The sequence below is a fragment of the Nyctibius grandis genome, chromosome 24 (assembly GCF_013368605.1).
Source record: "Nyctibius grandis isolate bNycGra1 chromosome 24, bNycGra1.pri, whole genome shotgun sequence".
Classification (NCBI taxonomy): Eukaryota; Metazoa; Chordata; class Aves; order Nyctibiiformes; family Nyctibiidae; genus Nyctibius; species Nyctibius grandis.
In genome coordinates this window covers 3,756,749-3,771,401 of record NC_090681.1, presented here as the reverse complement: position 1 = coordinate 3,771,401, position 14,653 = coordinate 3,756,749, and the positions used below count along the sequence as shown (strand labels likewise).

The 14,653-nt window shown below is 45.3% G+C and overlaps 1 protein-coding gene across 1 annotated transcript in view; it reads right to left on the bottom strand.

The window, feature by feature from the left end:
* The window catches only part of ARID1A (AT-rich interaction domain 1A), a 59,760-nt gene that overhangs the window by 7,802 nt on the left and 37,305 nt on the right, over positions 1 to 14,653 (bottom strand). Inside the window, exons 5-13 of the mRNA XM_068417797.1 lie at positions 10,652 to 10,892; positions 10,195 to 10,284; positions 9,304 to 9,471; positions 8,381 to 8,696; positions 6,977 to 7,122; positions 6,781 to 6,890; positions 4,193 to 4,402; positions 3,437 to 3,644; positions 75 to 207 (exon numbers count right to left, since the gene is read on the bottom strand). Of these exons, the coding sequence (XP_068273898.1) occupies positions 75 to 207; positions 3,437 to 3,644; positions 4,193 to 4,402; positions 6,781 to 6,890; positions 6,977 to 7,122; positions 8,381 to 8,696; positions 9,304 to 9,471; positions 10,195 to 10,284; positions 10,652 to 10,892 (1,622 nt within the window). The remainder of the gene's footprint in view (positions 1 to 74; positions 208 to 3,436; positions 3,645 to 4,192; positions 4,403 to 6,780; positions 6,891 to 6,976; positions 7,123 to 8,380; positions 8,697 to 9,303; positions 9,472 to 10,194; positions 10,285 to 10,651; positions 10,893 to 14,653) is intronic.

The following is a 14,653-nucleotide window of genomic DNA, read 5'->3' as shown; positions in this document are numbered from 1 at the left end:
TGGGAGCGACCCAGAAGCAACCTCACAGTCACACTGCACCCCACATAGCAGAAGAGGGTGCAATAGTTTCATACCTGATGCCTGGCAAAGGGGGCATCTGAGTGTGTGGCGTAGACGCTGGAGTTGGTGGCTTCAGGTCTCCTCCTTCTGCCATGGAGCTGCTGGTGGACTGAGGCGTTTGAGGACCCTGCATTGAGCCTGAACCCGCTGCAAGAACAGAAATATGGTGTGAGCAGCTTTGCCCCCTTACAGATACAACCCAGAACCTTCCAGAACATCAGCCTCAAGAACAGAGAGCAGAGTCCTTCAAGAAAGAGATGAAACATGGCCAAAAAGTACAAGGAGCTCAACACTGCAAGGACACACTGGGCCAGACCTCCCAGAAGAACCACGTACAGTAATGTAAAGCTGAGGGGACGTGTTCGTTTTCATCGTGCCTTCATTCTTAACCACGTTCCCTTTCACACCCCGTGCCACCACTGTGGCACTGTGTCGTGTTGCCCAGGCTATCTAGCTTCAAAGGTTGACGCTCTACAGTTCACCATGCAGCACGGAATACAGTGCTTCTTGACAAGTGACAACCACTGACCCATCCATCACCTTCACATTCTCTTTCTACCCAGAACAAGGTGGGTTTGAGGCCTCTCCTGGAATCCTCACAATCTTTCTAGTGATGGAAACTCCAAGACGTCACATTAAGTCACCAAGTCACTCTGAACAAGGCTCCTCTGTCTGCTCTGCCCTTCGAGAGGGGTTAATTCATGCAGGTTAATTCAAGCACCACTCCCAAGGATTCCTGGAACAGGGAATGCCGGAGATGCCGGATCTTTCACTGAACTACAAAACCCGTCCAGCAAGTTCCCTGGCTCTGTGCGAGTTGCTTTACGCTACAGTAAGCTTTCATCAAAAATCCCAGGCCGTCATGTGTAATCCAGCTGTGCCAGGAGCTCTAGGAGTTCTCCTCTGCCTGTGGATGGCTGTCACAGTGTCAGCTCTCAAGTTCATATGCTCCTCGCAGCTGGCAAGAGCTGAACTCTTTAATTAATGTTTCCATTAGTTACCATCCCCAGCACCCGATATCCCTCAGCTTCAGCCCTGCTGGTTGATGAGTCATTTCAACTATTCATTAAAATCCTCTGAGGTCACGTCCAGGGCATGTTTGTTTACACCCCACCTTCCTGGCACCCTGTCCTCTCCTCTGCGACTCCCTCCCAGCCGGGGAGGTCTCGGGAGAAGGAAGGGCAGAGGCAAGCTCAGCGGGGAGTTTCATTCATGGGCCCTCCCCGCCGCTCTCCTTCCCTCGTCAGCAGTGGTTCAGTTCCACTCGCTTCCCCCAGGAATTCGCCGCTCGGCTCCGTTTGTAAAGCTGGCATCGGCAGGAAGAGGCCTCGAGACATTCCCCGCGTCGCTGCCATTTGGTGTTTGTTCCCACCCCCTGCTGTCCCTCCCACTCACAAATTTACACACGGTTGGAGCCAGGCCAGTTCCATGCTCTGGGAATTAAAACCCCATGGCAGACTGATTACGCCTCCCCAGGGACACGCTGCAGTTTGCGAGCAGGAACCCAAGAAGGTTTGTAGGAAACCCGTGCCAAGCCCACGAGGCAGTACCTGGCCCACTCCAGCCAAGGCCTTTCCATAAACACTTTTGGTTTCTGAGGGTTATGACCGCTCACTGCATGGAAAACAGCTCCAGCCCCAAGAGCTCTACCCAGACAATTGCCCAGCAAGGCCTGTAGATGCTCTGCAGCCTCAACGAGTGGTTAATGGAGACTCACGCAGTGCAATCCGCATCGTTCACAAAGTGAAGCAGAAGTTCACTTGACAGAACAGGCTGAAATGAAGCGTAAGGCAACGCCAACAGGTTATAAAGTCTGCAAGGAGAGCAAAGCACGCGTCTGTGTGGGATGACAAACGCGCAGAGTTTGGGACAGCAACCCTGCAAATTCCTGCTGCTGATGTGCTGAAGCAAGAGATCCCCTGTACCACCAACCAGAAGACTCACAACCTTCACACACCACCATATTAGCTAACACAAAATAAAAACTGATGCACCATCTAAACCATTCTGACAGGCACCTAGTGCTACAAGTTTTAAGTGGCTTCCTAAAAGTCTCAGCCCTCTCCAAATGCTCTTAACATCCACTGCCCAGTATCTCAGCGGGGCAAGAAAGAGGTTTTGGCAAGAAAGTGGGGATAAATTTGTGGTCTAGTTTAAGCGGAACTCAGACACCACTTTAGACAGAAGCTCAGTCTAATGACACAAAAGTTGCTTTATCTTGTAAAATACACCAAGGCTGGAGCTACACTGGGACAGGTTTCCTGGCTAGTGAAAAGACATGATTTAGTTCTTTAAAAAAAACAACACTCTGTAACTGACAGGACAGATAAATGTAGTTGCCAACAGAATATTCGGACACTGTCGATCAAGGGCTTAGCAGGGCTGAAACACAACTGCAGTACAATCAAAACAGGTTCATTATTCCACTCCTCGGGAGCTAGTCAAAGATGATGCCAGGTTTCAGAACCAAAAAGGCTTTTTTTTGTAAACATTACAGGAACTTCAAAGCAGACAAAGTTTTTATTTCACCTACATGAACAGGCTCCTGACCAGAAAGCGCCTGTGAAGGTTTTACCTATAAGTCAAACTGGAAAGCTGAAGCTTAAAGGTTTGGCAAGTGCAGCAGCAATTCAAGCAATGAACTCAATGCAAATGAGACAGAAACGATCAGACTTTCTGAAGACCAAAGAGTACAGCATGCACTGCTAGCCTGGACGTTTTCTCCTTTATTTTTTTCTGAACTGAACACTAAAATATTCACAAACTGGAGCACCTCATCAAATTTTAAACAGCAGCAGAAGTTCATTTTAAAGGGCTTGAATTCTAGAGCATCCAATTTGTATTAGGCTTGTGAAGCTCTCTGGGCACAAAGCCTCAGAAAGTCCTCACTGTCTTCTGCTGAAGACAGAAAGAAGTAATTCATGAGGAAGATGAGTGCACACCCACGTCAAGCATTTACTCCCAGAAGGTAGCACTTGCAGAGTCAAAACAAGCACAACTTTTCTAGCAAGTTCCCAAAGCAAAGCAGTAACAAGGGCTGCTGTTAGAACACGCACAGATCACCTTGAAGGGGTAACTCCAGACTTCTCTCTCCACCAGATTCTTACACATGAAGCACACAGGTGCGTGTATAGAGGCATGTATATATTTTTGTGTTTTCCCTTTTCTTAAACATAGTACAGAGGTGGGACACACAAAAACTGAACTATCCCAAGAGGCTTGACTTATTCCCAGTATCATTCACTCCCACATTACCAAAGTATTTAATCTACCCAATCAGAGAACATTTAATTAGAAACAGACATCAGGGCTTTGTGAAGTTCGGAATTGGTCTGGCCCACAGCACGTGGAGTTGGGTGTACAGTGTGTAACTCACCTGGGGATGGAGGCTGTATCTTAGTCTGAGACTTCTTTGAATCGGCAGCTGCGAAGATATCTGGAGGGGGGTCTTCACCTCGCTCAATCTTGCACTCAAAGGCATAGAGACACTGGATGTACTGCTTCTTCAAAGAACTAGCTGCACTGCTGGACGTGCCCACGTTGAGATTCGTGGCTAATTCGCGCCATTTCTTGTTTTTGTTGACCTGCACAACCAAACAAGAGGCTCTCAACTCAAAATCCCAGCTACTCCTCCTCCAAGAAATTTTCTGGGGAGAAATCAACACTTCCTAGCTAAAACAAAGGATGCAGTAAGGGCTAAGCAGAGCAGATACAGTTGTGTTCAAAACCCAAAACTAGTATACTGTCTTCCTTATCTACATAAAACTTGCCAAACAGGGACAGATTGCAAATCAAATTAGCCATGAGGTCAGTTGACAGCCAGATGCAAAGACAAAGACAGTGTCACCAATCTTTGCACTGGACAAAGCAGGGGAAAAAAGCACTTGAATTGAATCTCACCAGACTGTTCTCAACCAGACAATGGGAGAGCAGACATCTGGCTCATGTAAAGGACGCTGGGTTTTATAAGCATTATTTAAAAAAATAAAAACACAGCGAAATGGAAAGTCATGGCTTACAGCCAGCTACAAAGCTAACTTCAAATCGCACTGTCCATTGGCTTGTGACTGCCAGGCAGTGGGCAGCTCTGACTGCAAACACCCAGTCACCACCCTGCCTGCTGGACACTCACCTGAGTCAATCCTCCGATCTCCTTCACTGAGACGTAGAGCCGGTAAAGGTCCAAGGGTTTCCTGCCCACCGCTGGGAGATTGGTCATGCCCATGGCCTTCTCTTCAGTAAAGGCCAGGTAACGATCTACCCAGATCTTCCTTTCAGGCTCACCACCCAGCTCGTAGAGTTTGGTGATCTTCTCATTGGTTGTAGTAGAGGAACTGGACTTCTAGGAGGAGGAAAGAGATATCAGGACTGAGCAGCACAAAAGATGGTTTCAAAAAAGCAGTCAGGTAAGATTGAGAACAGCTTTATATTAGACCTACACTTGTCTCAGATCAGTGTCAGGCAAGAGTTATTCAACAACAGCGTCACAGAACCAGCCACTACTCAGGGAATTCACAGAATATGTATTTTCAAAAAGTGGAAGGTCTCAGGAATACTACAGAAAGCAAACAAACCTCAAGGAGCCTTGCACAGAGCCATCTCTGAGAGATCCTTTGTGGGCTCATTTGCTAAATATATGAGAAAACATCTAATTCAACTGCAAATGAGATTCCCCGTGGCTACTGCCCTCCGGTTAGTCTCTTCTCTTACCCAAGTGGTAGATGCCAGGTTAAATTGACACTAAACACTGCAAAGGAATAAAAATAAAGATGCCTCAAAGCAAAAGAAAGATTAGAGGCACCTGTTTGATGAATGTGTGCGAGGGGTCCCCCCCAAAGACCATCTCCCTTCCCTTGCCTATTCACTGACAGAAATGCAGCCATCTCCTGCTACCCAGGTATGATGTAAGGCCCCATAGCGGGGTTTGCTATTGCTGGTGTATTAGGAGCCCAGAAGACTGATATGGAGAGGTATCACAGGAATTTGGAATACAAGTTTGCAGCTATGGAGTGTGAGTATCACACACTAGTTCCTCCACATCTGGTTCACTGAATTGTCTGAGTCTAGTCAGAGGTAAAGCCTGCGGTCCTGCCGCTTGCCTTGCTTCCCCCAAGTCTTTTGGTGTAGTGCATGAGCATGTTATTTTGTCTTGCTCACGCTGGATCACATACACTTGGAGTAAGGGCAGAAATGGTTTTGCCATTCCAAATGCCTACTTAAAAATGAACTTCCAAAGTAGAAGTGAACTTCAAATCTGGTGATGTTCTAGATGAACCCCTACACCCAAGACTGAGTGTATTCATTAGCACATGAGATAACCCTTGAACAGAGCAGACCAGGAGGATAGAACAACCCTTACTTGGAGCTTCTGGCATCTCCTACCCCAAGAGCATTCAAGTCCTTGTTTGTCATAAATACAAAGGCAGGTGCCAGAACACCTGAGCAGAAGTGATAGATCTTCTGAGTCTTCTTGCAGACTGCTGGTAGTACAAGTATCAAACTTGCAGAGCATTTATTTTCCTTCAAGTAGCAAAAGAGGAGACTACAGGCTCAGAAACTGCTTTTTTGGTGGTTCTTTTGAAAGTGGTATCAGTAATGCAAAGAAAAAACACTCCCTGAAGAACTTGTTTGCCTCCCTCTTCTGGCTTTAATACAGGATTAGTAAGAGGTTTGTTTGTGAAACAACTGTAACACTTTAGTGTACCACCTCCCAGCTGAGAGGTGATAACTGACTAGCTCCAAGACTACACCAGAAACAAACTCAAGTTTGTTTACACTTCTTCTGGCAGTTTCACTGTGGCAGGTGATAATTCCTAATACTAAATTGTTTTGCAAGTGAAATTATTACTCCCAAAGGACTGGGAAATGCTCCCCTTCATTGCTGAACAGTTTATGAATCACAGAAGTAAAACCCTCAATTGTTTTGAGTCTTCCTGATAAATCCTGAAGAACCTCTTGGAACCACTGGCCACAGCAAGCATTAATTCATGTTAGAACTCCTTACACTGAGCACTTCAACTACATGGTCTTTACCTTTACACTTCTGATTCAAGCAACAGTCTAATTAGCTGTTTATAGGATCTGGGGACTTGGATAAAGCTGACCCAAAAGGTGCATCTGTTCAGGTACCTTCTCCCCAGTTAATAAAGGCAAGACTAGCCCACAACTGAAATGAGAACATATAAATAAGGTGTGCCAGGCATCTGGTAGAAGTTCTAGATAGAGGCTGAACTCCTGAGTCATAAACATGTGAATTCTGATAAAGGAGTTCCTTTCTAGCCTTCCTGAGGGCTAGTGGGACTCTGCAGGGGATGGCAGAGTTCAGGCTCCTCAAGAACACTGTTATTAACATGTGTGTATTTAGTGGTTTATTGCAAATATAGCCAGAGCCTACTGTAAAACATACACACATTTCAAGATGCTTTTTAATTAGGCTTCAAAACATAAAACATCCCAAAAGAGAATATCCCACTCACTCGCCACACTCTTGAGTTAGAACCATGGTTGCAAGCAGCAGTCAGATCACATACTACAAGGACAACCATGCTAATGAGAAGTCTGTTCAGGGTAAGAAGGACAAATCAAATTAGGTTTCTCACAGGAACCACACTCACTACTAGACAGATGCACTGTTCAATCCAAGTTAACACGCCATGGTTTTATTTCCCTGGATGCTGAAGAGGATGGGAGTCATTAAAAATAAAAACCAAAACATTTTACCTTTGACTTGGATTCTGCTTTTGGCGTCCCATCTGCCTTATTGTTCATTTTAGTTGCAGGTGTTAATTTGACATCCCCGAGACCCATCATTTCAGGGCTTGCTGCCATCCCTAGGAAGTTAAAACAATCTTTAACACTGATTTTCAATCCAGTACAACGAAATCCATGAAATGCTTAACAGTCAGCACTGGCTTACCTGCAGAGTTGTTAGCCATATTCCCACCCATCGGATAGGGAGGGCCCTGGGGGTTTATCATGCCAGCCATACTGTTAATTCCCTGTCCATAAGGAGGTCCAGTGCCCATCATTCCCCCTTGATTCATGTTGGGATAACCAGGAGGCCTAGAGAAGGCAAGGAAAAAACAGACGCTTACTCCAAACACTAAGCATTAAGATCTTGTCTTCTAAGCAAGCAGGTTTGCAAAAAGAAACCTTCCACTAAGGAAGTGGAGAAGTGACTTCATCCAGCTCACTTTTTGAGCAGAAGACCAAAGACCAGGTGCTCTTGTAAAGCTTAGCTACCCTAGAGCCCAAGTCTCCTTCTTAAAAGAAAAGGGGATGCAAACCATTTTGACACAGGGACTTCAGTTCTCAACATTTTCACCCTTAATCTTGTTCTACTACGTCCCCAAACTGAACTTCATTTCAGTTGTTAAGTTACCCTTACAGGGAAGAACAGATCTGCACACACTGCAGCCCTTTGCACTTAAGTTGGAATACATTATTTGTATAGATGAACTGTGCAGTGCTCCAGCCACATTTAATGATTTTTCTTTATTTCTTTCCTTTTTGTTACCCATACAAGTTACATTATTTTACGTGTATCAAAAACCTCATACACAACTGTTGCTCAAACTTGGTACTCAAAGGGACAGGCTTTGATGCCTTTACTGGCGTTTGGGAACATGACCTCTTGGCAGCCATAGGTAACATCAGTCGACTGCAGAAGCAGCCTTTAAGTCAGGATAAAGAGCACAATGCCCAGTCAGAAAACAAATATATCTAATGGCTTTACTGGGGGATCCCAATTTATAAGCAAGTTAAGGGCTCACAAGCCATTCTGGTAGGCCACATACACCTACTCTGAAATGTGCAATAATAAAAAAAACACCACAGAAAAGAGTTGCAAAGTTCAGTGCTGAATTCCAGCTCCCTTCCCCACAGCTGCTCGTCAAGGCCCTAAAAGGAAGAAGTTCATTACACTGGAGAAGTAATGCCCTGGTTCAGACAAATGCAGCTGGATGGCTGTCTGCGAGATTTATGGGCTTTACCACACACACTGTCTCTTTTTAAGTCACTCATGTAACAAAGACGACCAGAAAGTGAAAACAACTGAAGGGATCTCGGAGTTAAATAGATTTCACCTACGAATAGTAAAAATTCCCTAAGCACGTCAATAATGATGTATTCCAGCACACTGCTTGTCCAAGCTTTATGCTCTTCCTTTTTTAACACTTAAGATTGATGAAAAGGTCTCCAAGAAGGACAAACCTTCAAGGAAGCGTACGCACCTTTAGGTTATTCCACCCACAGCTCTGAAACACAGATCTGACACAGGGAAGGGACTTTAACAGAGACCAGGGGACATCTCCTTCCTTACCTGTTCTGGATGGAGTTGGCAGCAGCATGCATGGCAGCAGCGGCCGCTTCTTGTGCTTTGCGATTCATGCCAGCTGGAGGGGGGCACATCCCTGTCCCCACCTGAGGCGGCATATTCGCCATGTTAGGTCCGTACGGTCTGTTCCCCATGGTTGCATGGCTCATCCTCCCCGGAGGAAGCCCACTGTATGGTGGCACACCAGTCTGCCCATGCATCTGGCTCCCTGCTCCCATGGGGTTCATGCTTCCTCCCATTCCTGGACTGGGGTAGTTGGCATTAGACATAGCGTTGTAGTTTGGCTGCCTTGGATAACCTCCTAAGGAGATAAAAAGAGGGGAAGACAACATCATTCAACTAGTTAGTTTATGAATCACCATAAAAATCTTCTATCAGCAAATATTTAAAGATCACTAACAGAGATGAGGGGGAGTGTTAACACTTCAACAAAAAGTCAAAGTACTTGGATATAAGCCACAAAAAATGTGTTTTGACATAGCCAAGTAACAACATCGATTCAAAAGCTGCCTGAAACTCTCCCAAACCTCAACCGAGCAGAGCGAGCTAAATGGTCCAGGAGAGGATGTAAAAAACTCACTTAACCCTTTCCAAAACACAGAACTCTCCATTTTCTTCCTCTCCAAAGAGGACTGGCCCTTCCTCTCTATCACACTGGATGCATGACCTACATCTTTTTAAACACGGAGGAACGATCCTACATTTAGAAGTACAACTAGCCCTGAAAGTGATCTCAACACGAACAAAGCACAGTTCCTTCCAGCTAATAAGGAGCCTACTGTTTTGCATTACCCACACATTAAGAGGGGACAAATAAAACCAATTTATCAAAGACAAGATGTTAGAGAGAGAGGCCTTTTGCATTTGCTGAGCTCAGTTCCCACCTTGAGGATCTGACCGTGCCTCACCTTGAGGTCCATACTGCCCACCCTGGGGTCCGTAGCTTCCCATGGAGTTCTGCTGGTATGGCCCCATTCCAGCGTGCATCTGTCCTCCAGAAGACTGCCGGGGAGATAAGGCTGAGCCAGGCTGGGGTGAGCTGTACTGGGGCATCTGAGGATTCCTCTGCATGTAACCTGGTCACCCAGGGAGTGGAGCAGACAATTATCAGTGCAAAGTATCCAGAGGTGCCACTGGACACACGTTTTCTTAGGGAACAGCAATCCCTGGAACCCACTAACAAAATCCTTTCAGCAACAGCCTAGACAGATTTTACAGTGGTTGCTGTTAAGGAACCAGTGTTATCTGCTAAGATAACAGATCCAATTTCCTGTTTTAACCAGAAAAAAAAAACCAACTTAAGTGTCACAGGAGTAGACAGTACGGGTCTGTAAATCCTAAGGGCTTCTTGTTGTTTTTTGTTTGCTTGTTTGTTTTCTCAGGATGACAACTATACACCTTCAAGCCATGAGAGCTGAAATTTTACATGCACTTTTTCCCACACTAACTTTATTCTCTTTGGGGGAGAAAAGGTATGCAATACTGTTGCGAGCACCCCTCACTTTGAAGCTTAAGTTCATGGACCTTGGACAAGCAACATTTACAGAAAAGTGTTTCAAAAGCCAGATAAAACATCTTACAAGCCGAACTACTAGGTTGGATGGAACATTAAGAGGCCAAATGAGCAGCAACAGTTGAATTTGCTGCAAGGTGCCTAAACACTTACAGCTTATAAACCTGGGGCAGCTTTTAAATGCTATCTCAACACAGAATCCATGTCATCAGGACAGGTAATTTTCAGTAACACATCTAGCTTTACAGACAGATACATATTAAACCTTTTAACTCATGTCACACACCTCGATCTTGCGCTATGCTTGACTGGTTCATGGAAGGATGCATGATACTGTCCGACTGGCCACTGGGCGGTCGGGGTGGCATCTGATTGCCTACACCACAAAAAGCAGAGTGGTTAATCACAAAAATTGCACACCACAAAACCCAGGATGCAAGTGTTAAACACTAAAACTACAAACAACTTCAGAAGGGTATGTCAGCCACAGTGAAGAAAAACAAGACCAAGACCAGTTACATGAACCCAGCAAAATGACACCGTTGGTTTACCAGCCATCCCACCCATCTGACTGCATCCTTTAAAAGTCACAGACATTTTAAAGCAAATAAATGAGATCACAGGACCTCAATAACCACATAGGACTGACACTGGCCAATTCCTCCCCACTGGCTGTTTTAACTCCCTCTCCAGCTGCATGAGGCAATGCCACCCAAAGATCAACACATGCCCAGCAGTATTACCTGGTACTGCAGCAGGTGAAAGTGGACCAGAGCGGGACTGAGCAACACTAGCTGGAGATCCAACTGGGGATGGGGAGGGTCCTCTGATGCCTGGCAGGTGAGGAGAGGTATGTGGAGAGAAAGGAGACTGAGCTGGGTTACTCTGCTCTCCTTGACTGCTGGAAATCCCTGATGTGCTCACTCCAGGACTCAGGGCTCCTTCTGTACCCATGGGCAGATCATCTATTGAACCAGACAGGTCCTGCAATACACAGAGAAACACATCAGGCAAAAATAAAAAGACACAGGACTGTTCTCTCACATACCACTAAGAAAGAGTGCATTTCTCCCCTAGGCATACTACAAATAGAAATCAATGAACTCTTTTCTTGTTATTGTCAGTAACGAAGGCTGCTGCAGACTGAGGTAACTGTCAAAGGTGTCTTATCCTCCTGCCTGTCTCTGAATGCAAGAGTTCCCTCACTGGTTTGCCGAGTGCTTGCTGATGGTCCAAACAACTGGCTAAGTCTCCTACTTGCTTCTTTTAATTCAGTTTAGAGGCGAAAAATTAAAGAATGCATTGACAATATACGTAAAACTGCAAACACAGGAGACGGTCCATGTGATCCTGGCTTGGAAGAGAAACGTGGCTCAGCCTCTGAAAGACAAAAAACTCCTGCCTCATCATAATTAATTCATAAACCTCATATGAGCTGGGAAACTACTCACTTGAGATGGATAAAAACAAACTAAACAGAGATTTAAAAGAAAACCATAAAATACTCTTCAGGGTTCCCACTTCCCTTTCTTTGAAGATAGCAAAAATTAGCAGTTACAATGTCAGCATGTGAAGTTCAGCTTTTCCTGAAGGCAAGGCTAGAAAATACCCTTCCTACTGCATGTGTCCACACTGAAGAAAAGCAAGAGAAGCCTGAGAAAGTTGAAACCCTCCAATTGCCACAGTAGCAACCGCAAAGCGACAGCACCAAAAATCAGCTGGCAAGTCTGAAAAATGGGGATACTTCCAAGAAGATGATGTGCAGACCCAACAGGTACAACTGTACTGGCTGTTTGATAACAAGGTGCATCAGCTCTCCAGGCTTGGCCTGGAGTGAAGGAGTAAATAACAGCTCAAGACAGAGTAAGTGGTGGCACATTGGAACAGAAAGCTGGGAAGTTATAACTATTCCAGTGATTAGATAAAATCTCTGCCAGAGATTCAAAGGATCAGAGCAGGTGAAGCGGTGGCAGACCAAAGCTTACCAGGACTTCACCTATCCTTTCTAAGTCTTTCAGAGCAATCAACTCTGGATCAGAAGTGTTCTGGACTGAGCCCTGAAGGCATTTCAGATCAACTCCCTCTGCACAGAACTCAGCTCACCAGCACGAACAGAGCCAACCTCATTTAAAACACCATGCAGAAAGGTCGAGCCAACTGATAAATACCTTGGATGCCCTGGTCTCACTTACACTGACTGGATGATGCCTTGTTTAGCAGCAGTTTGGATAACGTGTCCCCAGCTCTGTGTTGTGCGGAAGGACCTCAGACACAAGATGCTGCAAACTTATCAGCCTTCAGAAGCAAGCAAGAGCCCTATCGCTCTGTAACACCCGTCTGCCAGGTGATGTGTGAAAAGGCTCTGACAGCACATCCCCATCGTCTAAGCTGGAGAACCCTACATCACCACACCCCAGGAAGCGGAAAACCGGAGTTACAGAAGAATAAAAACACAACCCGGGAGATATCCAGCCACCTCATCACACTGGTCAGATAGACAGTGACATTTAGAAGGACAGAGTTGGGCATCAGCTGCACCACATTCAGCTGTCTGCTGCAGTAGGGCAATCTTGTCTATTTTAACAGTGGAATTTGATCAAAACACTTCTAACAAATGCCGGCAAATGTTACATTTGAACTGAAAATGCCAGTCACTTGGTGCATAGCATGTCCTTCCCCCCTTCCATTACTGCTTCTGTTTGAGAGATCATATCCTACATGACTGTCTCAGAGGTATATTTGTTTACTGCTCAAGTATTACCTTCCTGAGAAAAAAAAAAAAAGAGCACTTTGTTTCAATGAAAGCTAAAAACTGCAGAAAAAGCCTAAAAATAGTGTTTAAGAGCTCTTGCAATTTTCACTACCTTCCTATTGCAACACCAAAAGCATTGCTCCTTTATGTAGCTACTTTTCACCCCCAGATGACTTTGACAAACCCCATATTCCTACTGCAGAAACCATCTGAAGTAGGAGTCAAGAGACAGTATTTCCAACATTTTGCATTAAAAAGCATCAACCAACACAAACAAGAGCAAAACACTCCTCTCCCTGAGACTCACTGTATCTAACTTCAGCCACCGGTACGAGATACACATCTAGATTCCCCTCTAAGTCAATGAAGGGATCAGAATGTCCAGAAGCCATTTCAGTCCAACCTAAAACTGGACAGAAATGTTGGTATTTCCCTTAAATAGCTGAAGGTACTTTTAGTCTCAATCACCAAATACATCCACACACTGTTTTCATCATCACTGAAATGAAGTTGGAGGCCGAAACCCTTCGCAGCTTTAAAATCCCCACCACGATGAGCTTATGTGGGTATGGAATCGCAGAGCAGTTAAACCTTCAGACCAGAGGGGTAGAGCCTATAGCTACTTAGATGAGAGAATTTTAGGCTTAAAGGAAAAAACACATTATGAATGTACACCTGAGACAAACTACTGGCATGAAAGGACAGACACAGAGCGAGTGTGCAAGGTGAAACGCGGAAGTTTCTTTCCATTATCAGCAGGACAAGTGACATGCTTCTCCAAGAAGCAAAAGAGAAGGTTTGCCTCTAGGATCTGAGGGAGTCACTGTCTGCTACGTGGTATGAGCAACATTCATACGTGAACTGGGCAGACTGGGAGGATGTGACTTGCTAATGCCATGCACGAAAATATCTGCAAGACATAAAACGAAGCGATGTTAAAAACTGTTTGAAAATTAACTCCTAAGTAACTAGATAACAGTCTTCAAAGCTGATGTCTTCGACCTTGCCTGTGCATCAAAGCTTAACCTAAGTACTGCGAGCTATTCAAAAACATTCAGTTTTAATTAAGCAGGTTAATACAGGGTTGCTTTAGACATGCGAGCGAGGGCCCCTCTGCATTGCTAGCATACCGTCACGGACCTCACATCCAGGAAAGCAGGCCTTCTAGCTATCAGGCTGTGCATCAGACTCTCAGATCATCAGTTTAAGTAAGTGAAAAATGAATTACACGTCAACTTTTGGATGTTAGGACATGAATTGAAACAGGATCATAAAAATCAAGTAACTCCTAAAGTGACTTTCACCTCTAAAGATCTGTAAGCTTTATGAATTCCAACAATAAAGTCATTTCCCAGCAAAGAAGCGCTCTGCCAGCACACCAGCGTCTTCTGAGCGTGTTATTCAGCAGGACTGAGTTTCTCAGAAGTGCGACTCCTGCAAGGGGAAGGAGAGAAGCAGGGACTGGAATGCCTAAGTGCAAGCAGCTAATCAGCAAGGAGCTGTTTCCCACCTACAAAGTTATTTTCTCAGGATGCCGACCATCAAGGCACAGAGTGGGTTTGGTTTGTTTTTTTTTTTTTAACTAAACCTGAAGGACACACTCGTATTTACTCAAGTGCACCAGAAACCAGGAGAAAAAGAAATCTCAAGCTCTCTACAGGCCCTTTTAAGGACAGCCACAGGAGAGAAGCCTTTAAATAAAAAGAGAAGCTCATGGAAATAATGGAGACCTGCTGCCGTCAGTGGGTTCTGGACCAAGCCCAAGAGGAGAGGGGCCAGTGAGGTTTTATTTGCCTCCCACAGAGCATCAGGAAGAGACCTGGAAAGACCCAGCAGCAGCAGGAGAAGGGCTCTCCTCTTCCCTCCTCCGGTGAGCACAGCCAATCGAGGCGAGACAGGAGGTGAGGCTCGACAGCAGTAACTCTGCCAACTTGAAGGAAACGTCAGGGTCTGGAGAATTTCCTCACGTGTTTCCAATGTGTTTTTTATGCAT